The sequence below is a fragment of the Biomphalaria glabrata genome, chromosome 17 (genome assembly GCF_947242115.1).
Source record: "Biomphalaria glabrata chromosome 17, xgBioGlab47.1, whole genome shotgun sequence".
Taxonomy (NCBI): domain Eukaryota; kingdom Metazoa; phylum Mollusca; class Gastropoda; family Planorbidae; genus Biomphalaria; species Biomphalaria glabrata.
In genome coordinates this window covers 18,241,183-18,267,069 of record NC_074727.1, presented here as the reverse complement: position 1 = coordinate 18,267,069, position 25,887 = coordinate 18,241,183, and the positions used below count along the sequence as shown (strand labels likewise).

The window sequence follows — 25,887 nt, the reverse complement described above, 5'->3', positions numbered from 1 at the left end:
TTATATATCAAACTCAGAGACAATTTAGAAAACAGAAATGAGCACAAGAAGACCGGGAACACTATACACAATTTACATTCAATGAAAACAAAAGTTTTGATTGGTACATCGGGGATAGGGTTTATTAGGGTTAAGCTTTATCAGGATTAAGGTTGAGTAGTCTGAAATTTTATCAGGGCTTGGATGGTATCCATCATTATTTATCAATTAAATCATCCCAAATGGAGAAAGACTAAGAAAAAAAAAAGATTATGTTCATGTTTCAAGAGAGGCGCGGTGGCTGAGTGGTAAAGCGCTTGGCTTCCGAAAGGGGTCCCAGGTGCGAATCCTTGTGAAGACTGAGATTTTTAATTTCGGGGTATTCAAGGCACCTCTGAGTCCACTTTTACCTTTACATCATCTGCCCTGTAGATCGCAAGGTCTGAAAGGGGAACGTAACTTTTCTTGTTCAATGGGGAAACAATGCAAATCATAAGTACAATTTTCGTGCAGATGACATCATTATCTGGGGCTTAAAACCCAATTCTAAGTTTTGCAAATGTTTTAGCATTAACAAAACAAAAGAGGAGGTTGGGGCGGGGTTCAATACCTTCTTTCTAAATAATACTCAAAGTTTATTGAACATGAATAGCAAACAAAGTTACACTATCAGTCAGCTGATCTCTTCAAGGTTGTATTGCTTACATCTATTGTCTTCGCTATTTAAAGCTACAAATTATTTAATAGCATCTGTGTATCTAACTTCAACACAAGAAAATCACTCTAGAATGGTACAAGTTGAATTATTAACTTACAGTGTTAGGCTTGCCTATAGGCAACACAAGCTTAGTCCCCCCCCCCAAAAAAAAAAAACATTTCCCCCCCTCCCCATATTGTTTTAAAGAAACAGCAAAGAATATTCATTTGCCTTATGTTGATGAGGCCCATATCCCAAATAGCTTAGGGCCTTATTAAGCCTGGATTCGGTCCTGTTCACATGGTTGCACAGTCTTTTATATATATATATTTTTAATGAACTTGTTAGTTAGTTTTAATATGTAAGCTATATTTATTTTAAAAGTTCTTGTGATAGTCCCTATTTATATACACACACACACACTACATAGGCCTACTCACACAGACAGACACACACACATATTACATAGGCCTACTCACACAGACAGACATACAGACAGACACACACACACACACACATATACACACTCACACTGATACTTTCGCTACTGTACTAGGCCTGAACAGAATTCTTGCTTCCGGTGGAAGTGTCGGTATCCACGCCTCAAGTTGGTGGTTTAACCTTTACCCTTTGAACTTTGCGCTTAATCCTAGTGCGTTAACTTAGAATGAGAGTAAGCATTGGAACGGATTGACTGGCGTTTGGGACTGCATAGAACTTAAGTATTTGTCGCAAAGACATTCCAATACGCGAAAAAGTTAAGTCAAAGTATTTTGCTGTTAAAGGTTAATAATTCAAATAAAAAATCTATAGACTTTCACTATTGAAGCTGCTTTTGTATTATGGTTATATATTCGTTGTTGAGAATTAATCAAGCAAACATAACATTATTTTCAATGTTTAAAAAAAAATATATTATTAAGTCAAAGACTTCGTTTCGTCTTGTAAATATCGGAAGTATTGGCCCTTGAAAACTGTTCTCATAAGATGTACTTAATAGAAAGCTTGACAAAAAGGCTTCTATTCCAAACTATATTATACAGTAGTAAATCTAAGGCAAGAACTCAACGAAAGGAGGTAACAATAGACGATGTATTTACTTACACTAAGTTACAGTTATAGCATACACCGTGAGACATGGAATACAGCGATCAAATCACAGGGAGTCTTGTCTTACGTTCTACAAGACCTTTTCTACATAACCATTATTACACTTCCCAGTGTCACTCCAGGTCCTCAATACAGTTCACTGGTAGCCCGAAGGACGGCTCTTAGTTCCAGACAGCTCAGACTCCCATAACCTGCAGATCACTTCAGCCGGATCTAAAACAGTTCTTCCTCTAGAATCAATATGTCGTCTATTCCTCGTGTTGAGCGGTGTGCTGGTACGCACCATCAGTGTCGGCGCGGGAACAGGGTTAGAACAATACTATAGCTAGTCACCAAAAAGCTGTCTAAATCTAGGTCTATATAAATGTATCCCTAGCAATATTAAGTCACACGGACATATTTAACATCCTGTGTGATAATAATTTAAGACGTGCAGCTAAATACAAGGGCGATCTTACTACGATCAAACGCCATTTCCAACTTAACTGCTTTCACTGTCTTTCACTAATCAGTATCAACCCGTCTCATCCCTTTTTAATTTGATTTCACTTGACCTGCGATCTTTATTTAATATTTTGTTTAATTAGGAGAAAAATTGCGTCGTAGGTGCTAGGAGAATGAATTTCTGAATTGTCCTCGCTGGGGGGGGGGGCGCTTACAGACTTCCTAGCTCAGGCCCGCCGACTGGGGATGGGACAAACGGTGCTCTAGCCCAGGCCCAAACAGAACCGGGGCCCCTTCACGCTTTCTATTAAAGCTGCTGCGATCATATTGTATATGTATTTTCTTTTCTGGCTTTTGGCATTTGAAAAAGGAGGGGGGGGGGACAAAGAGACCCACATGTGACGTACTGAGTTGTCTAGGGCCCAAATATTTCTGGCAGCAGGCTAGCCCATCTGACTAAGCCGAGGGGGTGGGGCGAAACGTACCCTTCATCATCTAGTGGTGCGTCACTTGTAAAAGTTTGAGAAACACTGTCGTAAAGCAATAAGAAACAACAATACAGATACGAATTAAAAAACAAAAAAGACACGAACAATAAGATTGGTGACAACAATGTGTTAGAGCAACACGATCTCCTAGACTGTATTTGTGTGACCTACAAAAACAAGTACGATTTATAACGAAACGAAAAAAAAACCTTAACTACTTGCAATATGCAGTGGGGAAAAAAAGATGGACCAGATAGTTCATGCTGTTGATAACTAGAAACAACAAAAGAAAGACGCTCTAGCCTGCGATAACAGGGTCTGCACTAACCGAGGACGTGATAACAGAGTCATAGTTATAGCGTGGGTAGAACTGCTCGAATTGAAGACATACATACTGTATGAAACCCAATACAAAGTTTATCTCCCTTTGCACACCTTCGTGGCTTAATTAAGGAGCAAGATTGTCAACCGACTCGCCACCCTCGGGCTATCTTTGGAGCGCTTTTGACCTGGACGCTAACATTGTTCTGAGTATCCGCATTCTGACCTGGAATGTGCTAATTGTACTGGGTAATAAAATGCTAGATGAGAATCTTAATGGGGAAAAACTAAAGAAAGATAAACAACCAAAATGGAAAACAAAAAAGAAGGGTTATCTAGGAGGAAGAACTCAACATTTAAAACAATACATCACATTACTGTAGGATTTACTTCTCTTTTCAATATAAAACAAAATAATTCACTAATTAATTAATTAGATGTTTAATCTTTGATTGATTCATGTTTAGCTATGTGCAGTGAATAATTGTGCAAAGTTTCAACTTGACCCGAGAATGGAAGAAATAAAGTGATTATACGTTACATAGGTTAGGGTTGAAAAAAACAACAACACTTGACTTCTTTGAACTACTTGACAAAACAACGCCGTGATCCAACTTTCTACAAAATGTTCACGATCGATCAGTCGCGGATAAGAATTTATTTCCGGTTTCCAGTCTAGAAGTATATATATATATAAGTCTATGGTACAAACATTGAACCAGACAGAGTGAGTCACTTGCTATAAGCTTTGTTAGAGCTGTTCAACACAAGACAAAGAAATACCGAATGATGGACCCAATGATGGATCACGTTTCAATGAAAAAAGTTGTCGCCTTCTAATCGTCAATGTCCACTCTACCTCCATCAAAGTTCAACGGAATCTGAGGCCAGGTATGTGATCTCTTCTGACCTCGAATCAAGAATAAGAATCCTGTTGCATCCAAGTTGAGTCGAACCCGTAATCTTCCAAATTGGTTAATCCATTCCCAAACCTCAACCACTTAACTATCGTTCGTTGACGTAGCTTTTATAGCTCTCTCTCTCTCTCTCTCTCTCTCTCTCTCTCTCTCTCTCTCTCTCTCTCTCTCTCTCTCTCTCTCTCTCTCTCTGTGGGTGTGTGTGTTTTACAACATTTTCATTATTGAAGATAAATGCCTAAACAAAAAAGGTAAAATAAAACTTTGCCTAAAATTCACAGAATATCAATAACATTAGAGAAAAAAGAAATACTTTGTTGCTATCTGATTGTACAATACTTCGATATTGGCCAATGACACTAGCTCCAGCTAGAATAACCTGCCCAGTGTGCAGCCGAACATTCCGGCCTCACATTGGTCTCACATGAGGAGGCACAAAACGCCAGTGCAACCATGATGGACGAACTACAATTCGATATTAACCTCTGAATAAGGAAGAAAAAAATAACCAATGTGACGCTATAAACTCTTTCTTAACGTACTACGTACAAAATATTTGAAAAGAATCTTGATATAGATAGATAGATAGATAGATAGATAGATAGATAGATAGATAGATAGATAGATAGATAGATAGATAGATAGATAGATAGATAGATAGATAGATAGATAGATAGATAGATAGATAGATAGATGTGAAATGTGATAGGGGAAGTTTGTAAGATGAGCACTCGTAGTGATATAACATTTCGTCCAAGTCGTAGCCTGGCTAAAAATACTCTCGAGAAATATCAGTCAATGATTTTGTCCATTTCAACATACGTTCTCTCATTCTGCTCTGTCATACGAAATGGTTCACCCGTGACAAAATGTTGTCTTCCAATCGCTTCGTTTCTGTTGTTTTTGTTTTGTTAGATTGGCACTTCTTCCGTCTGAACACATTGTAGAAACTTTTAATGTTCTTATTTGGGAAATAAAAATGGTTTCATTAAATAACATTTGGTTATAAAGCTGATATAAAGTAATGGAACTATGTGGATACAATAACAGCATTAGTTATAAAAATTTATTTTATATTCAAACACATTTTTCTGCAATTCAAGAAAGTGAAGAAAAAAAAAACAACACTACAGACACGAGACAAAATCTGTCATTGCAAATGTCACAATTGTATTCAGGTTTACCTACATTTCAGTTCACTTTTTTTTTGTTCAAATGTCAGTGTCAGCGATATAAGACATAAATGACAATTCCGACCCCCATTCAATCTGCACCTAGGTGAAATCCCCTGCGCCATGGAACGCCACGCATGATACTATTATTTTAAAAGGGGGCACAGACCGCACAACTATAGCCCAGATAGTGCTCCTGATGTAAGTAATTGGTCCATAGTACAGGATAGTTTAGATTGCTTGATCAAACTGGATGATAAGTCGGGGAACTCAAGATGGGGCACAGAAGAAACATTTTGGCCTTTTTGGCTCTTATCAGTGTGTGTGTGGATGTGTTTGCATTTGTGTGTGTGCAGACATTTGCGTTGAAGTACCAGAGCCATGCCACTTGAATGCAGTGAATAGTCTGTATTGTTACTTATCTTGAGTTCAAAATATTGACAGACATTTCAGAGAGTATCCTAACATAATCCCGGCTCGGAAATGGCTGTTAATGTGCCCTTTCTGTTGTCTCGGATAATGGGACTGTATTCCTTTTTGAATAAATAGTTGAAATCACTGTCTGAATAGTTCTTTATATTTGTTAAATCTAGTATTGTACTTGTAAAAAGACGACCCCAAATAGCAATTACCTTTTTTTTTTGTTAAACTCACACACAGGGCTTCTTTAGATTTAATTCCGCCCAAAGACTTCCGAAATGTCGTTATCTTTTCAAATGTTGATCTCGTCATTTCCGCAAATGTCTCTCTACGGTCTACATTATGTATTCACTTCCGAGAATATCTTCCTACAAAATACCGTTACATATCCCAAATGTTGCTCTTCAAATTGACATTACGTCATCAAATGTCACTCACCAACTGTCATTACTCCTCCCCAAATGTCACTAGCCACATGTTATTACCTCCAAAATGTCCCTAACCAAAATTACCAAATGTCATTATTCCTCCCCCCAAATGTCACTAACCAGATGTTATTACCTCCAGAATGTCACTAACCAGATGTTATTACCTCCAGAATGTCACTAACCAAATGTTATTACCTCCAGAATGTCACAAACCAAATGTTATTACCTCCAGAATGTCACAAACCAAATGTTATTACCTCAAGAATGTCACTAACCAAATGTTATTCCTCCCCCAAATATCACTAGTTCAATGTTATTCCTCCCCCAATGTCACAAACCAAATGTTATTACCTTCGGAATGTCACAAACCAAATGTTATTACCTTCGGAATGTCACAAACCAAATGTTATTACCTTCGGAATGTCACAAACCAAATATTATTACCTCTCAAAATAACGTTGTACAAATGTTGGTATCACCCTTAGTGTCTTATGTCTATTAGTTATTTACTATCGATTTAGAAGCGCCACAAGTTCTCATAGACAGATCGTTCAATGTTGTCACATTCTCCTTCAAATTTCTCGAGAGAAAATAAATGTCCTTTTTCGCAGTTATTGTTTTTCTCCTGCGTGACATGTGCCACTAATGGAAGACGAACATCGTGTCAGTGATGCCATGTCAACATTTTTGTGTTATCTCTTGACATTGTGTCCAAAGAAACTTGACTGACATAAGAACTAAATGTCTGTTTTGGTTGAACTGAAAGGAATAACTTCATTTCTTTCTCAATGCTGATATTATCATGTTCAACATTGTTATACAAACTATGAATATTACAGATTGGCACGAGACTAGCGTGAATATGTTTGAAAATCTAAGTGTATATCGTGTGTATCGTGCCTAGAGGGGGGAGGTGCTGGTGCCATTATCAGTACGCCTAAAACCTGAAGATCAAAGTTACACCTCAGCGTTGTCAGTGCCTCTATTACGTAATCATTGTCACTGCACTGGAAGACATCAAAATGTGGGAAAGTTTGCTCAGCGATAACTCCATTGTTCTCTGATAGATTGGTCTTTGTTCACACCGTCCCCAGTGTTTGAACTCTGACCTTCTCCCCCAATCACCCTGTGTCAAGACAATTTCTAGGCCACGAAATACCGTTTCATACGTAAACATACAAAATGATAACACACTACAGACGTAGCTGATATTATTTTGTGAAAAGCTGTCCATGAAATACAAGTGGGGTATAAGTCCCTTTTACTTCAAGCTTTGAACCCCCACCACACACGCAATACTCTTTACCTCTTTTACTCTGTCAGCGACTGAAGCTAGCTCGATAGATGAAGATCTTTGGTGTTGCTACCATGAAATTTAAGGTAAGTAAAGTAGCCCTTAGAGACCAACGACCAAACCGCCTTTACGTTTCCCTAATGTCAGGTACCAATTAGAGTTGGATGGACTCGGGGGCGCCTTAAATATCCCGAAGTTCAAACTTCCCGTCTTCACCGGGATTTAAACCCGAGGCCCAGAAGTGCTTTACCAGTCAGCCTTCACGCCCCATACCATGACGTAACGGTGTATCGAATAAAAGCTGTAAATGCACACTTTAAAGAACACATTGTTTGTAATTGTCCTTGCACCAAATTCATAGTGCGCACCTGCGCACCGTTTGTCACCGTACCGAGACTCAATGTTATGGAAGTAGATGATAGCGATTTCCGCCCAAGTAAAAAATGAAAATTATGAGATTTTAATCAATTGAAGGTCGCCTTGTCGTGCGGTATGCTCGCTGGACTGTTTTTCAGCCCGGTGCCAACTCCCGTCGTCCTGCGGGAGGTTTGAACTAGGATGCAGATTATCTTCAAATCTGAAGGAACATCCGCTACATGCAAATTATTTTCCAAACATTTTTACTGTAAGGTTAACTATTCCTATACGAGGTTTTCGCCCTTTAATAGCTGTTGAAGGGGGTCAGCTGAGGAAAGCGATGTCATTGTGTGTTGGGAAGTCGTTCCTAGGTAGAGAGGAAGACTTGTGAAACAGCAGTGTGCAGTGAGACTATTCATGAGACTATTAGTGATGTTTTTAATTTTTTTTAACGGCGGAGGCGTCTGAGTTGAAGAGTAGTGAGAAGGCACTAGATCGTCCACAATTGCTTTGTTTGTTTTCGTTTCTCCATCTGCGTTTTAAGTGCGCAAGAATCTGCGTGAGACGAATATTTAAAAAAAATAAAAATAATCATAGACATATGTACTTTTAACGCTTGACTTTTGGAAAACTTGGCAGCAACACGTGAGATACGTTTTGTGAGTACAGACAGCAGCGCCACCTTCATCCCAGCAAATAATGCCTATGTTTTTAAACTTAAAACGTAAACTCAACTATGACATTAATTTGATCAGACAGCATTGCCTATTTCATCCGTGAAAGTAATGTCTATGTTTTTAAACTTAAAACTTAACTCAGATATGACTTTAATTAGGTTTAGGCCTTATCTGTGACTAGAGAATTAAAAATGAATGAATCTCGGATTTTCACATTTTTAATTTTATCAGTGGTGACACAGCCCCCCCCCCCTTTTGATTCAAGAATATGATGATTAAAAAGAATAGAATAGAAGGTTCGTCGACAAAAGACCAATCGAGTCATCCTTTATGTATCAGCAGACCTTTACTTATTCACAAAAAGACTTTCCAAATTATAACATTTTATAACTAATGGCATCATAACACGCCTTTTTGTACTTTATTTTAGAAGAAATAATGGATTACTTTTCAATGGCTCCTATGGGTCTTAGCGAGCCACTTCACGCCTAGGTTGTTACGCAACTATATATATATATCTATACTAGTCGACCCGCGGCGTAGCATCCGCCGCTATTAGCCGGAATTATTCATGTATGCAGCGTATTGTCGAGCAGAGTGTATGACTGTGCTTCCGTGAGTAAGAACAACGGACAGGGCGTCGCAAAAAAAAAAATCAACTTGCGAAGTTCGAGAGCAACAGTTTCGTCGATGACATTTTTCAAGAAATATAGAAATAAACAGTTACCTGATGCAGGAATTTCGACTACATTGAAAGACCTGTTGACTCCACGAAATATACCTGAAGCGGTAGCCATTGTTAAGAAACGAAGGGCAATACGAAGGGGCAAAATAAAAACAAAGCTACAGAAAAAGACATGTAACTACTTATATGACACCAGATATTGACGTTTGTAAAAAATACACACATATATGTAGTCAAATGTAGAATGTATAAAGAGAAAGATTACTTGCTCTTCCCCCCTTTCTTTTTTTTTTTGAGCCGTGCTCTGTCTCCGAGAAGGTTACGTGGGGTAACTCTAGTCCGACTTGCAGAAATAAAAGAGTAATCTTTCCTTGACTTTTTTAGTGGTGTCCCGCATTGTTGGGCCACGAAGTGAGTTATATATATATATATATATTCCGTTCCAGAGCCTCGTCATCTATAGAAACCCTGACAGTGAACAAAGCTTATCAAGTTATAGACGTCCCATTTGTGTTTTAATGCAACTGTTTGTGTCCCAGAGCGCCTCGTGTGCACATGATCGATAGTCCGACAAGCGAAAATTGTAACGACACTAACTTACTGCTATCTTATAGATCTATTATTTAACTTGTGAGTAGTCTCTAAATGTATTCTTGATGGTATTCTCGTTTGACTTTAAACAATCTGAAATGAGGTCATTGACTCTGTTTTGTAATTGTAACACGTGACACTCTTACCGCCAATAATTTTGTTAGGAAATTTCCAGCAACATTTTTGGAAATTTTCATGAAAATCTAAATAATGTCAAGGACGCTAAATGGAGCTTCAATGTTGCCAACTAAAATGAAATGAACTACAAACGGAAAATTTTATTCTGCAGTGTTCAAAAGTGCAAAAAAAATAATCAAACACTTTTTTTTTACAAAGCATAGCTTGTCAACCCTTCCTTTATTCTGTACACCGAATACACCAAAAAGCTTGTTATTAATAGTTTGTCCGCCATAATTGAAAAGTTTCTATTCTGTACACCGAATACACCAAAAAGCTTGTTATTAATAGTTTGTCCGCCGTAAATGAAAGTTTCTAATGTTAAAATTTACAATGTAATGTATTATCAGGGTGTAAATATAGATATTTTTATGTGACTATAAAGACTTTGGATTTGAATGTGATTTGTGTGCGTGTTTAGATTTTATGTGCGTGTTTAGATTTTGAGTGAGAGTTACGATTTTGTGTGAGTGTTACGATTTTGTGTGAGTGTTAAAATTTTGTGTGCGTGTTTAGATTTTGTGTGAGTGTTTAGATTTTGTGTGAGTGTTAAAATTTTGTGAGTGTTAAAATGTTGTGTGGGTGTTTAGATTTTGTGTGAGTGTTAAAATTTTGTGAGTGTTAAAATTTTGTGTAGGTGTTTAGATTTTGTGTGGGTGTTAAGATTCTGGGTGTTAATAAAAAGATTTTGGGTTTCAATGTAAATATTTTGGATTTTAGGAATTTAAAAAAATACAAAAACGAAATACACACACACACACACACACATGAGACGAATTCCATCAAAGGTAAACTCTACCCCCCACCCCACCCAGCACCTCCCCCCCCCTTAGTTCCCAGACAACGTGACGTGGGATTGTTGTGATTGCCCCAGAAAGTGGGAGGCTGCGAGATGATGTGGCCGTACAAAGGGCGTGGTACCGGAGGGTGACTGTGGTGAGAGACGCGGTGGACGTGAGCTACTGGAGTACACTGCACGTACTCACACTCAGACAGCATTACACAAACCACACACGCGCTCACGCACATACGCACTCACGTGAGCACATCCTCGCACTTACTTAATAATGCAAGCACATATTTAATACAATCACAACTGTTTTTCTATTTTTAGATTATAGTCTATGTGACTGTGTCTGTGTATATATATAAACGTGAGTGTGTACAGCATAAACTTAGTTTAGCGTGTGTGTTTATGTCAAATAATACAAGTAACTATGTGTGGAAGGGGGGTGTCATTTAATTTGTGTGTGAGCAGCCCACGTGACGAAAGACAGTGAGCAGAACACAACATCCTGCCTCCATGCAGTCTGTAAGCTGTTGAATGCCATAGTCAGACACCAGGGGTGTGGCAGCTGGAACCCTAGGGAGCGCGGGGGCGGTGTTTGATAGGCTCTTCGTAATTAGATTCTCAGTAATTAAAATAGTGATTCTCTATGTTTTTCTTATTTCTATCTATCTATCTATCTATCTATCTATCTATCTATCTATCTATCTATCTATCTATCTATCTATCTATCTATTTATTTATTTATTTATCTATTTATCTATTTATCTATTTATCTATTTATCTATTTATCTATTTATCTATCTATCTATCTATCTATCTATCTTTCTTTCTTTTTTTCTTTCTTTCTTTCTTTCTTCCTCTCTGTCTCGTTCTTGTTTTCTGTCTGTCTTCATGTGTGTCTATAAGTATGTGCACATGCATGTTTGTATGTATTTGTGTGTGTGTGTATAGTATAAAGTATAATATACGATTGGGTATTTTTTTAAATTAATTTTATTTTCATCGTCTATTTTTAGATCTATGCACTTCTCCCTGCGACGCTCTCACCCTTCCAACCCGTCCAAATAGTAAGTCTATTTAGCGTCTTTTCTAAGCTAAACGTTTCGCTCGTAGGACAGAAATGTTCATCCAACGATGATGCCATCACTTTTAGTAGCAACTATTTTCTATTTTAACTACAACGTCTTTGTTGGTGTGTTTCATTGGATTCTACAATCTTAAGACTCCTTGTTTAGTTTGCGTTAGAACCGCTTGCCTTTTAAAATGGTTTCTTTATTAGACAGAAAGGAACGAACGCAATATTTCGGCCATTATAGATTTTATTGTAACCAAACCAAAAAAAAAAAAGCAATGAATAAAGAAACAAATAATTGGTGTGGACAGTATCAATGATGTCCATTACAAATGAAGAGGTAGTATTGGAATAGACTCTTCACATTCTTGAATCACTCATCGTACTGACCACGCCCAGCCAGTCAAGCTTCCTGGTAATGAGAGTATATCTGTTTGTGTCACTTGAGGTTGTTGTTTATTGACAACTTGTAAGTTTGGGTTAGAGGCTTCCGAGTAAATGGAACACGTTTGCGTTTGAGTCACAGTAATGACGTCATGGCTACATCAGTTATTTAAGGTGTTTGTTTTGTTTTGTTTTTTACAGGGCGTGTTTGCTTTTTTTTTTTTTAATGTGCCCAATTAAAGATAAAATTACGCCCACGATTTTTTTTCTTGGTATTTCTAATCACGTTGAATGGGGTGCCTATTTAAAGATGGTTTAGAGAGTGCAGTCTTGTGTTTATGTACAAATTTAGATGTTTGGAAAACTGATGCCCCCCCCCTCTCCCTTCCCCATTTCCTCTAACTTGCAGTACCTGCTGTTCCGCCCTGCTCTCGAGTCCTATTCAGGAACGCTACTACAGTTAAATGACATCACTTTCGCTTTTCACAAAGCTTATCAACTCAGTCTGTCTGATGCAAGTTTGGACATTTCATTTCTCCTGCGTCCCACTCTCGGATCAAATTAAAACTTAGCACAGTTATTCAATGTCCGTAACATAACATGAACCAATCAAAACATTAACCAATTAATTAATTTATTTATTAGTGTTAATTAATTTTGTTTGATATAGAAAAGAAGAAATAAGTCTTACATTATTGAGAGATATAGCTTTAAGAGTGCAGTTCTTTCTATTGTATAAGCTTTGTTTTTTTTTATAGTTTTTTTTTTTTGTCTACAATTTTCTTCTTTGTTTTTTAAATGTATTTTTAGCTTTTGAAGATTAACCGTTTTGAGAAATAAAATGCTAGATGTTACTTCTTATGTAAAGTAACGCTCAATATCTATCAGTTTAACAACTGTCAAATACTTGCAAGAAAAAAATATTAATCTAGCACAGGCGTCAACTGATCTAGCATTGGCCAGATTTGTATCTAACGGTGGTCAAGAAATAATAGAGCGATATTCGAGAATTAATTTAACTCTCTGGCCATTTATCTATAAGTGACAAAAACGTTTTGAAAGATTGGCCAGAAGTCGTAAAAAGATAAGCCAAAAATTGTTGAAATATTGGCCAATTATTGTTTGAAGATTGGGTTAATAATTTTTTTTTTAAAATTGGCCCAAAATTAAATGGCCAAATATTGGTGTAACACTGGCTAACCTCCTACTTTTCTGTTTTAATTTTCTTGCATTAAAATTCTGCAATTCAACACACACACGCACACAGACAAAAGTTTGATCTCTTTCCTACCAACAATCACTTAAGAGAGCTATCACTGTCCTAAAATCTGATAACAACATTTGACGTTTCTATAGACCTGAATGCAACTTGTTTGACTTTCTGGTTTCAGCTTTATTGTTGAAAGGTTGTTGCGATTTTGTTGGGGGGGGGGGAGTGGTGAGAAGGTGGTGGGTATTATAGGTGAGATACGATGATGAGAAAAAGTTTAGTTCAAAACGGGCTAAAAATTTAACATTTCGATTTACCTGTAGGCTGCAATATTGCAGCATCAAAGCCTTTAATCCTTCCCCCACACCGCAATAGATAAGTGCAATTAATTATATACTAGATCTAGATATGATGAATAGCTTAATCCAAAACGGTCTGAACATTTAGATTTATTTGTAGTCGGAAAGCTGTAGAAATACAGAACCATCGAAAGCATTTACTCCTTCCCCCACACGCAATAGATATGTACCATTAATGTACCATATACTAGATCTAGATATGTACCATTAATCATATACTAGATCTAGATATGTAAGCCAAAGCTTTTTTTTTTTTTTTTTTACAGCTAAAAGATTGATTTGATTTGATACGACACATAAAATACTTAAAATCAAACTGCTAATTACTGAATCTATTTTTACAATTGTTTTATCAATCGATCAGATTTTTAACAACCATTGATTTCACATTTAGATTTTTTTTTAAAATCACTTAAGAAAGAGGTAAGTAGGTCCAGGTCAAATGTTCATTTTTAGGCTCAAATTGAACTTCAAAATTGCACTGTTTATAGTTGGAACACTTAGCAACCTCAGGCTGTTTCGTCGACCCTCCTCCCTTTTTTTTAAAGTTTATCAAATAGGAATGAGAGGGGAGGAGGGGGGGGGTCGAGTTGCCTAGGAATTTACTTATCCCAGAATGTTGGTCAATGCCCATGGGGATTAGAATGCAGTGTAACTTAATTGAGTCATAGACAGCGGCCTATATGAATACAAACACCCTCTAAAATTAATCTCAACTTAAACACAGATAACGCGCCCTTATATAGGCCAGGCGTTTTCTATTCTGGCGCTGTCTTCCACTTTGAGTGAGGCACTGCTTCATTAACGTCTCCTCTGGACGCGCCAACACAAACATGCCAATTACAGGACTGTCAGATCGATTATGGGTCGACTTGACATGTGCTGTACTTATCTGTGTGCACTTTATTTGTATTCCTTTCCCCGCCCCTTCTACACAAACACCACATAGAGTTTCATAAACGTGGTTTGGATACGTTTTTTTTTTAATTTAATTATTGTTAGAAGACTCGAAAGAAAGAAATTTTACTGTAAAAGTTAAAAATTTTTAAGAGAGATGAATGGAGAGTCAAGACAAATATAATACTGAAGCAATCTGTCATGGTCAGCATGAGAGTATCCGGATATCATATTACACAATAAAAGTTGGCTAGAGAGAGAAAGAAAAACAATATTTGTAATCTGCATTATTTGCATATTATGAATAATACTATTTGTATTATATTACAAGCATTATGTTATTTGCATTACATTACAAGTATTGTGTTATTTGCATTATATTACAAGCATTATGTTATTTGCATTATATTATTTTGCATTATATTATTTTGCATTATATTATTTGCATTTTGCATTAAATTATTTCGCATGATAATTTTTTTTCATACTAAGTTGCCTTTCTTGGTCATAATTTAAAGAAAAGAACAATTAATGTATCGAATATCTTCGATTACGAAACTTATAGATAGAAAACTGAAGCAATATGGGTAAATACAGAAACCCAGCTCTGGCCTATATATTTTGCAAGGACTAACGCAAATTAAAAGTCATTGTCTGCTGCTTTTTGAGTCAAGTTTTCTTCCAAGATCAGTTCAGGGCTAGTTGACTTTGAAGAGCAGAACACTTGGCAGCAACTGGCTTCCGGTAAGTGGAACTCCTTAACTTACAAAGAGCGGTCAGTGACCTCAACGTTGTGTCCAGAGGAGTGCGATCTCATCCAGCCACTTGCGGTTTTCCCAAAAGTGACATTCATTCCTGATGGCTCGCTTGCTGCTTTGCTGCTTTGCTAATTGAAAAGGAGCTTGGAGGAACAATGATCTCTGGCATGGGCTTTGTACGCACGTCTGCGCCGGACGTTGTTCAGATCTAGCGCTGACATTTTTGTTAGACATTTTTAGAATGTTCCTTCAGAATCGAAAATTATTTCTGGCCACAAACCTACAGCAGGACGGCAGGGGATGGCGGCTCGCAGGATTCGAACAAGTGACCTTCGAGATAGATGAAAATCCATAGCGGATACCAAAACCACTAACAGCCATCCGAGAGCCATCCGAGAGCCATCCGAGAGTCGAAAATGGAGCTTTTGTCGACCTGAAGATCAGAGTTCTTTGACGGTGGTATAAAAAAAAATATCATGTTTTCAAAGACTTCATGAAATTTTCAGGGCGTCAAAAAAAAGAGGGTTTAAAGCACTCAAGCCCTCACAAAAACGAAATTTGATGATGGCATTGATGATTTAGTTGCACAGACCTTAAATACATTTTTTTTTAAAAGGCTACAACGGTGCGAATAATGGATGCAAGAGCGAGCACAGTCAGCTAAACATTCGTAAACTTCGGCAGCACATTTAGGTCATTTCAGATTCATTTGGCACACTTCATTCCCCAAAAGAGAAAAGCAGCTTTCATCTCTCGGTTATTATAAAAGACATTTGTGGTCATGTCGGAGATTTGCGCAGACCTATTTCAAAGGATAAATAATGTATGTCGGCAGGGTGGTAGATTGTTGTTGTATTTTGTTTGGGTATAATTGGGTGAGTGTGTGTGTGTATGTGGTCTCTATAATTCAATTACGCAAAGGTCAATTCGTTATAACAGTCACAATGGAAATGTCAAACATTGAGCGTACCATTCCAAAATGCAATGTAATCCTGTTCAGATTTGGCCACTTTATCACAGCACAGTGTCTAAATTTAGAATGATATTTTTACAGTGCCAAAATAAAAACAGTATTTTTTCCCCTAAACTATTTAGAAAAATTTTTTTTTTTAAAATACACAGAAATAAGGACAAGATTTTTTTTAAAGCATATAGTGCTTCATAACGGACTGTTATAGTTTAAAATGTCACATGTTATTGATAGTAATTTAAGTTGTTACCAAGCAAGCAGAAAATTACAAAATATGTTTACTTATCTGGCACATCGATACTAAACAGGCCATAAAGGATGTACAGGAAATGCTAGGAAAGCAAGAGTTTGTTAACACATGGATGCGTGATATCTGAGTGTCTAGTTATAATGTACATAGCATAAATCTGTACATTTTTAGATTCAAAATATGAACATGCTTTAAATAAGGTGGCGTAGCAAGGGATTTGCGGGCACGGGGCATGGTCTTTAGGGGCCCCTGCATTTGGACATTCGACATAATGACATAAGATAATGTAGGCCTACTTATATAAATATCTAAGGCTAATGTGTGGAATATATGCAACATGGTCACTAATTAACATAACAATATCAATAGTAAGATAACATGGCATTGGCTTAATATTTAACGTAAAATAAATGTGGACACTCCCCGGGGGAATTTTTTAATTTGGACCTCTCCTCGCACCACCCTAGCTACTCCGCTAGTATTGATTAAAGTTTTTAAAAAAAAATATGTTTTCTGGTTTGGAAACACACAAAATGACACAATTGTAAAACAGATTTTTTCACGTATAATAAAGATTATTATTAATATTACACACACACACACACACACACACACACACATGATCACACAGAAATAAACAAAATGAAAATACGTATAACCAACCATTGGGTTAGGAGTTTTATTTGGGCGACTCAATGCGTTATACTGAATAAAGAAGCCCCTTGATCTATCAAACGTTTCTGATGGCGTGCTACCGAGAGGTGACATGAAATACATTTTGTTGGAAAGAAACAAATCCAGCTAAAATGTCAGTAGAACGCGACATACAATACAGGCCTTGGGCAGAGCGTTCTCTGAGTTGAGGAAAAGAAATGTCACATGACATAGTCTAGAACCGAAAACAAAAAAAAAACAACAGGGGAAATAACTTTATGAGTGAATGTGTGTTTGGGATCTTAATATCTATCGGATGATACAGATCAAAACACATTCCTTGCTCCATATGCTAGGACAAATTTGAACAAATACTCATTCTTTCCTAGTGCTATTAGAGCATGGAATGGGTTGCCTGAGTCAGCCAGGACGTACAATAACTTGGAATAGTTTAATTCATTGATTAACATGCATGTCGAGATTGACCTAAGGACACATTCATGACGTAAACGTCTTCTATTTTTTTCTTAAATAACGTTTGTAATTTTATAAGATAGAATAACTAAAAAGATAAGATAACCAAACCCCCATCACTTGATTTTTTTTTTATCCTGAATCGTCCGTCTAAATATGCTGATACCCACTTTTGAGAGAATGATTTCTGTTTTGGGTCAAACATCTCCCAGAGCAAGTGAAAATACCGTGTTTGAAACCTGTTCCGCGCACTTTGTGCACATGTTAGACCTACTTGTGTGTGGTTTTGACTCGGAGTATCAGACATAAACATTTCTAAATCTGTGCACATTGCTATAAGGTGCTGTAATTGTGAACACAAAAATAACAGTGTTCTTTTATTTGTGTTTGTTTTCATTCTGTCTTCGCTTCTTATTCTTTCATTTTTCTGTCTTCATTTTTCTATCTTTCTTTCTTTCTTTCTTTCTTTAATTTTATCTACTATATAGCTCATTATATATGTCCTTATATTTCATTTAGTTGTTTATGTCTGCCCTATCTATCTATCTATCTATCTATCTATCTATCTATCTATCTATCTATCTATCTATCTATCTATCTATCATCTATCTATCTATCTATCTATCTATCTATCTATCTATCTGTCTGTCTGTCTGTCTGTCTGTCTGTCTATCTATCAATCTATCTATCTATCTATCTATCTATCTATCTATCTATCTATCTATCTATCTATCTATCTATCTATCTATCTATCTATCTATCTATCTATCTATCTATCTCTCTATCTATCTATCTATCTATTTATCTATCTATCTATCTATTTATCTATCTATCTGTCTGTCTGTCTGTCTATCTATATGTCTATCTGTCTACCTGTTTATCTTTATGCTTGTCTATATTTCTGCCTGGTCTCTGGTCTTTTTTTTTTTTTGTAACTTAGTTGCTGTTATTTCTAACATGTATGCAAGTCTTTTTGTTTCAACAAGTATCTTAATGTACTGTTAAACACTTAAGTGCAGATAGATACCTAGTGACTGATAAATTACTACAATGTTGATAAATACTTGAGCACAAATAGGTACTTAGACAGTACGTAGGATACTGTGACACTTAGACTGCAATTTATCGTCACAGAGTATTGTGGACGCACATTATGTCTCAATTTTATGTATGTGTAAAATTGTGCGCATATTTGCAGAGCCGGCCTTAGATAATTGGAGGTCCTAGGCGAAGTGAATTTGATGGGCCGAAATGAAATAAAAAAAAAAAAAAAAGAAAAGAAAAAACTAAAATTATGCAATTTATTAAAAACCTAATGTACTCCAACAATATTACCGAGGATACGTTTCGCTATTTCTTCTGTGAAAAAAATGAGAAGACCTCCACCAATTGGAGGCCCAAGGTGATTGCCTAGTTTGCCTATGCCTGAAGGCGGCCTGACGTATGTGTGTGCGTGTGTTTGCTAGCAGTAGTATAACTATGCGTTCAATGCAGTCTACAGCAAACATGTCAGAACTTTTAAATTCTATTTTTTTTTCTAAACCGCCCCTCCTTCCACGGCCCTGCCTTTTTATTGTCCATCTCTTCGTCCTTTCCTCCTCCAAAGCCCTCCCCCCCCTTTCCCATCTCCTTTCACTCCATTAACATTTTAAATGGCTTCGGACGTGACATTAAGGTCATCGCTCATTCATATACGTCTAAACAATTGGGTAAAAGTTCAAATCGGTTAGATGGTAAAGGTTAAATGTCACAGGAACTAGAAAACGATATTTTGTGCGCGGCCTTGATGCTGGAGCTTATAAACATGAAACCATCCTTCAGAAATATAGATTATCTATCAACTATCTTAGATTATCAACTATCTTAGATTATCAACTATTTTAGATTATCAACTATCTTAGATTATCAACTATCTTAGATTATCAACTATTTTAAATTATCAACTATTTTAAATTATCAACTATTTTAGATTATCAACTATCTTAGATTATCAACTATTTTAAATTATCAACTATTTTAAATTATCAACTATTTTAAATTATCAGCTATTTTAAATTATCAACTATTTTAAATTATCAACTATTTTAAATTATCAACTATCTTAGATTATCAACTATTTTAAATTATCAACTATTTTAAATTATCAACTATCTTAGATTATCAACTATCTTAAATTATCAACTATTTTAAATTATCAACTATCTTAGATTATCAACTATTTTAAATTATCAACTATTTTAAATTATCAACTATTTTAAATTATCAACTATTTTAAATTATCAACTATTTTAAATTATCAACTATTTTAAATTATCAACTATCTTAGATTATCAACTATTTTAAATTATCAACTATTTTAAATTATCAACTATCTTAGATTATCAACTATTTTAAATTATCAACTATTTTAAATTATCAACTATCTTAAATTATCAACTATTTTAGATTATCAACTATTTTAAATTATCAACTATTTTAAATTATCAACTATTTTAAATTATCAACTATTTTAAATTATCAACTATTTTAAATTATCAACTATTTTAAATTATCAACTATCTTAGATTATCAACTATTTTAAATTATCAACTATTTTAAATTATCAACTATTTTAAATTATCAACTATTTTAGATTATCAACTATCTTAGATTATCAACTATTTTAAATTATCAACTATTTTAAATTATCAACTATTTTAAATTATCAACTATCTTAGATTATCAACTATTTTAAATTATCAACTATTTTAAATTATCAACTATTTTAAATTATCAACTATCTTAGATTATCAACTATTTTAAATTATCAACTATTTTAAATTATCAACTATCTTAGATTATCAACTATCTTAAATTATCAACTATTTTAAATTATCAACTATCTTAGATTATCAACTATTTTAAATTATCAACTATCTTAGATTATCAACTATTTTAAATTATCAACTATTTTAGATTATCAACTATCTTAGATTATCAACTATTTTAGATTATCAACTATCTTAGATTATCAACTATTTTAAATTATCAACTATTTTAGATTATCAACTATTTTAAATTATCAACTATTTTAAATTATCAACTATCTTAGATTATCAACTATCTTAAATTATCAACTATTTTAAATTATCAACTATCTTAGATTATCAACTATTTTAAATTATCAACTATCTTAGATTATCAACTATTTTAAATTATCAACTATTTTAGATTATCAACTATCTTAGATCATCAACTATTTTAGATTATCAACTATCTTAGATTATCAACTATTTTAAATTATCAACTATTTTAGATTATCAACTATTTTAAATTATCAACTATTTTAGCTCAAAACTTCTACAGGATGACCTTGGATAGAAAGGAGCAGGGTTGGAACTCACGAACACCGTGGCGAATGTCTGAAACGATTTCGACTCAACCAAACTGTCATTTCCTTTTATCAGGTAGTCGAGTCTCAAGACATCGACAAGAAACTCGATTTCTTTTTTTTTTAAAGATTTGTCGGAGGTGACTACAAAAATAATATTTAAAAAGTTGCGCATATCATTTGAATTTGTTATTTACGTGATTCTTTTTTTTTGGGGGGGGGGGGTGGGGAGGAGGGGGAGGGGAGGGGTCCCTCTCGGATCCGCCATAGTGAAAAAATAAACACGATGCGCGATTCTTGTCGCGTGCCTAGAAGGACGACGGCACTTAGAGACCAGTTGACTGTGTCCGTTGTCAATTTGTGTTTTCTCTCTTGACAATTAGTTGAAGCATTTCCGGTGGAACATTCGACTCCGTTAAACCCAGCTCCTCCCATCACTTATCCTTCTCTCTCTCTCTCTTTCTCTCTCTCTCTCTCTCCTTCTCTTTCTTCAAAGCTACTTGGTCTATGACTCGCTTTGTCTTTTACTCTATTTTAGGTGTTTATCTTGATTCAACGAGTTCCCACTCCCTCTCTCTCTCTCTCTCTCTCTCTATTACACTTTAAGGCCTAATGAATGGTTCGCTTTCAGTTTTTCTATTTCTCTCTCTCTCTCCGTCTCTTTCTTTCTTTTACACACATTCTCCCTCTCCTTAATATCTTTACCTATCTCTATCTTTATATCCATGTATAACTCTCTCTCTCTCTCTATTTTGAATTTTATAATTATATTTAAAGGTCACCAATAACGTGCAAAAGATTCGAACTTGATTCGAATCACAACTTGATTCGTGGATGAACTGAGTAGATTATACGTTTAGGTCTCGAGCACGCTTCCAATAGTTGGCAATATGCTTTAGATTCCATTTTCGATCATATTTAGTTTTCTGTCCAGTAGTAGGCCTACTATAGTGCCGGATTTTAATTAGTGAAAGCCTTGGGCACGATTTTGTGGAGCCCTCCCTAGCCCTATTTTGAAGATTTTAATGGAAGTGCCTTTAATCTATGCTAGTTTAATGAAACTATTATAACATTTTTAATGACATTTTATAACACTTTTTAATGACACTATTTAATTAAAATTCTTTTTAAGGACACTTTTTGAGAAGTGTTTCAATTTAGTTCGTGGAGCCCTAACTCACTCCTTTGAGGGTGAGTGCACTGTCTGCAAACTCGCACCCAATCGGTATAGAAGGCCTGAACACTGACTTGCGACGTCACAACCTGTGGGCAGTTAAGACCAACAGCTCGTTGCCACGTCGCAGGTCAGTAATGAGGCCGTCTATACCGATTGGTCTGTACACTACGTTAAATCCGGCCCTGGCAGTACGTGCACACTGTAGGGCGTCAAGGTTTGTGTTTTAGCATGCAGGAGGATTATTGTCAAACAATCTCAATACAAGCACATACAAGAAACGCACACACACACACATACATAATCTCACATACAGTCACGTCGCGCAGACACATGTACTATCAGTCTCGTAATTTTTTGTTCAATGCCAGCTCTTAATGCAAAGGTCACGACGAACCAAGCCAGCGACACCGTTCATCCATTCTGTCTCAATTAACGCATCCTGATGCAGTAAATACCAAGGGGTCTAAAAATAACTGATTCTATTTATAACTTTCGCCCCTCTGCATTTCATGATCACAAACAAATAACAACAAATATTTGCTTAGTTGAATCAAATAATTGAGACATGGACAAGCTCTCATCCAAATTTCAAGAAAGATGATGCCTACAGTGGCGTAGCTAGGGTGGTGAGAGGAAGGGCGTGAATTTGAAAATCCCTCCGGCCCCCACTTGATGGGGGCCCCCAAATGAGTGTTTTTTTACGTTAAGTATTGAATATTACGCAAAATGCAAAGGCCCCAAAAGAGTTCAAGCCCCCCGGGCCCCCAAATGATGTCAAATTCCTAGCTAAGCCCCTGGATGCCTACCATAAGCTATCCCGACAAGACCAACGTCTAATCTTTCGACTCAGGACCGGACACAACAGAATGAGACAACATATGTACCGGAAGCTCATAATTGGAACCAGCGAAATCTGCCCATGTGTCACCAGAGAATGCTAACTATGTCCTTCAAAACTGCATTCTTTACCAAGAGGCCCCAAAACAGCCCAATAGAAAGAAAACTCTATGGAGAGCTCCCTGATTTTGGAAACCACCGCGCAGTTCATCTCATGCATTGAACGCTCCAACATAAAAATGAGGACGAGGAAGAAGAAGAAGAATGTACTTTCTGTCCATTACGAAGGACTGTTAGCCGAAACGAAAAATAAAGATTTGATTTCATCATTTTGTTTATTTAACGGTTAGTTACCCTCCAGGCTGGGGATGCTAAAAAAAAGCTTTTCCCCAATTAGCGACAACATACTGTAGTCCGGAAATACAGGGTACAATAGGCTGGCGCGTAAAAGTTTAGCAAAAACGGGAATTTCTTTAGTGACTTGGCGGTAGATTAAAACATTTTGCAGGTTAGCCGGGAGACAGAACTAAAGAACAATAGATGCTTGAGATTGCCTAGTGAGAATACTTGTTTTATTGACATTGGACTTGGTGAGTTTAGACTGTACCCTCATCTCTGTAATAAAGTTTTGTTAAGTTTTAAATAAGTATTAATCCCATTTGTTAATTGTTTGTTATATGCTGTTGAGTTATTTCTGTTCGATATATGCTAAAATTACAAGACCCAGAACTCGCATTAGAATCAAAGCATTTCATATTTACAGAATGTCTTCAGTACCACCAGTAAGACAGAACATAACTTGGCCAGAGCGCTAAACCAGGGATAAATCCTATCTAAATCACATAACTCACCCAGGGCGCTAATATGGGATATTTATTGTCCTGTGTCGAAGTCGTCTAAAACTTTAGCTTAACCATCAAAACTTCAATGTATGTAATATAATATATGCGAGGCTCTTTTGAGAACCACTGCGTTGTAGACGCCGTCTACAGTCTATCAGATAACCGCGCACTTTAGAACGTCTTCAGCTAACAATCTTGAGATTAAAACATGAACCGCTATCACATTCGAGAAGGGATCTCAGGTTTGAAACATGCTTTTAATAAAATGTTCGGATAAAAGGTTCTCGGTCCTTTGACCCCAGACTTGAACTTATTCTCTTCAGTTTCTTGGTTATTTAGAGGACCTAGGCTTATAATGTGAAAGGCTTAGAACCCACGAGAATGCTGACAATAGATAATTAATGTTGAAATTTACGAGTCATTGGTGGATAATATGCAAACTCCTTGTACATATAGTCTTGAGTGTGATTATAATTATCCCTCTTAAAGACATGTAATAACATTTGTAATAGACACAACTTAAAATCAGATAATATGCACGTTTTTTTTTTGTTTGTTTGTTGTTTTTTTTATACACCACCACTAGGTTACACAAGTTTTAGGTATATAAATATTTTAATGCCTTCTGTTGAAAATGGACATATCATGTACACAAAGAGGGACATAACAATGAAAACGGAAAACCTCCTGAGCCACACAAATAGAGCCTTGGGTACATGAATAGCGTCAGGGAATTTAAGGCAATCGCTTATTGTATTGATATCCCCAAAACATTTATCAAACAAATAAAATAGTTTCCTTTGACACTTCTTCACCTAGACAAGCTAAAACGGCTTACTTACCTCGGCGTGACTGCTCCGGTTGGTTGCCGCACAGCCCAGGAAAACAAAGAGGAGCTGAGCCAAGAACTCTGCGAACACCGCCCGCCACAAATCCAAAGACCGCAGCTCGCTCAGGTCGATCAGTTTCCCGGAAGGCTTGGGCCGACCAAATCGGATGCCCTCTAGCTTGTTGGCGATGTGTACGTACAAGGCCTCCATTGTGAAAATATCCGGTGCAGGGTTAAATTGTTTGCCACCAAAAGTTTTTGCAGTTGCCTCGTCTGTGAAGAGAATGAGAAGTACATGTAATATTAAAAACCCAATATAGATCTTAAAATAATTTTAAAAATCAAAAACTAAATTACCAATTATACATAAAACACTGAACCATAATATTCAAATACAAAAAACAAAGCCTAATAAAATTCACAGAAAGACACAAAGATAAAGGCACATTCCTCGTTCCATATGCTAGGACTAATTTATACAAATGCTTCTTCTTCCCTCGTGCTATAGAGCATAGAATGGGTTGCCTGAGCCAGCAAGGAAAACCATTGACTTAGCAGATTTATTTGAAGTCATTGGTTAACATGCATGACTAGATGCATGACGCGTAGGACGTTATCATCTTTTTTTTTTGAAGTAACGTCTGTATTTTGTAAGATAAGATAAGGTAGATAAGAAAGTTTTTTTTTTAATTTGGAAAGGATCTTAACACTACGAAATAATTTTGTAAACTAAGAAAGGACTAAAACACCTGTTAGGTTCAAAATATATTTTAACGTACGATGTCATGTAATGTTTAACAACTAGAAAGCCCTGTAACAAATTTACACAGCGTGTGTGTTCTCATCCCTTAGGAGGGAGGGGTGATTCTGGTCATGTATGTGTGTGTGCGTGTGGAGAGAGGAACACAATCCATATGTCAAAATAGTTTTGACAAAAGTTTTAGTCAACCCCGGAGCAAAACGCACACACGCACATACACACACAATCATGCAACGCACAACATGGCGTCCTAATGAGAATAGCCTACAAGCATTGCGGAGCATGGGAGTTTGAAGGTGTAGCATTTTGACTGTTACACGGTAGATCTAGGGTTCATATCCTTAACAGGCACGAAAATGCATTGGCCTAGTCACAATATAGAACCTTTTCCTTGTCAAGATATAAGGCACTAGGCAAGTCCTAAATAGGAAACCGGCATAGTCAAAATATAAGCTATTGTCTTATCATACTCTAGGACCCTGCCATGATCAATATAT

At 36.2% G+C, this 25,887-nt stretch overlaps 1 protein-coding gene across 5 annotated transcripts in view; it reads right to left on the bottom strand.

Moving 5' to 3' along the window:
* Positions 1 to 25,887, bottom strand: part of LOC106076912 (aquaporin-5-like) — an 87,243-nt gene that overhangs the window by 46,259 nt on the left and 15,097 nt on the right. For all 5 annotated transcript variants that reach the window (XR_008775742.1, XR_008775741.1, XM_056016492.1 and 2 more), the window contains exon 2: positions 24,644 to 24,903. Coding sequence is in view for 3 of the 5 variants with exons in the window: in XM_056016492.1 (XP_055872467.1) it covers positions 24,644 to 24,841 (198 nt within the window). In the remaining 2 variants the exon portion in view is untranslated. The remainder of the gene's footprint in view (positions 1 to 24,643; positions 24,904 to 25,887) is intronic.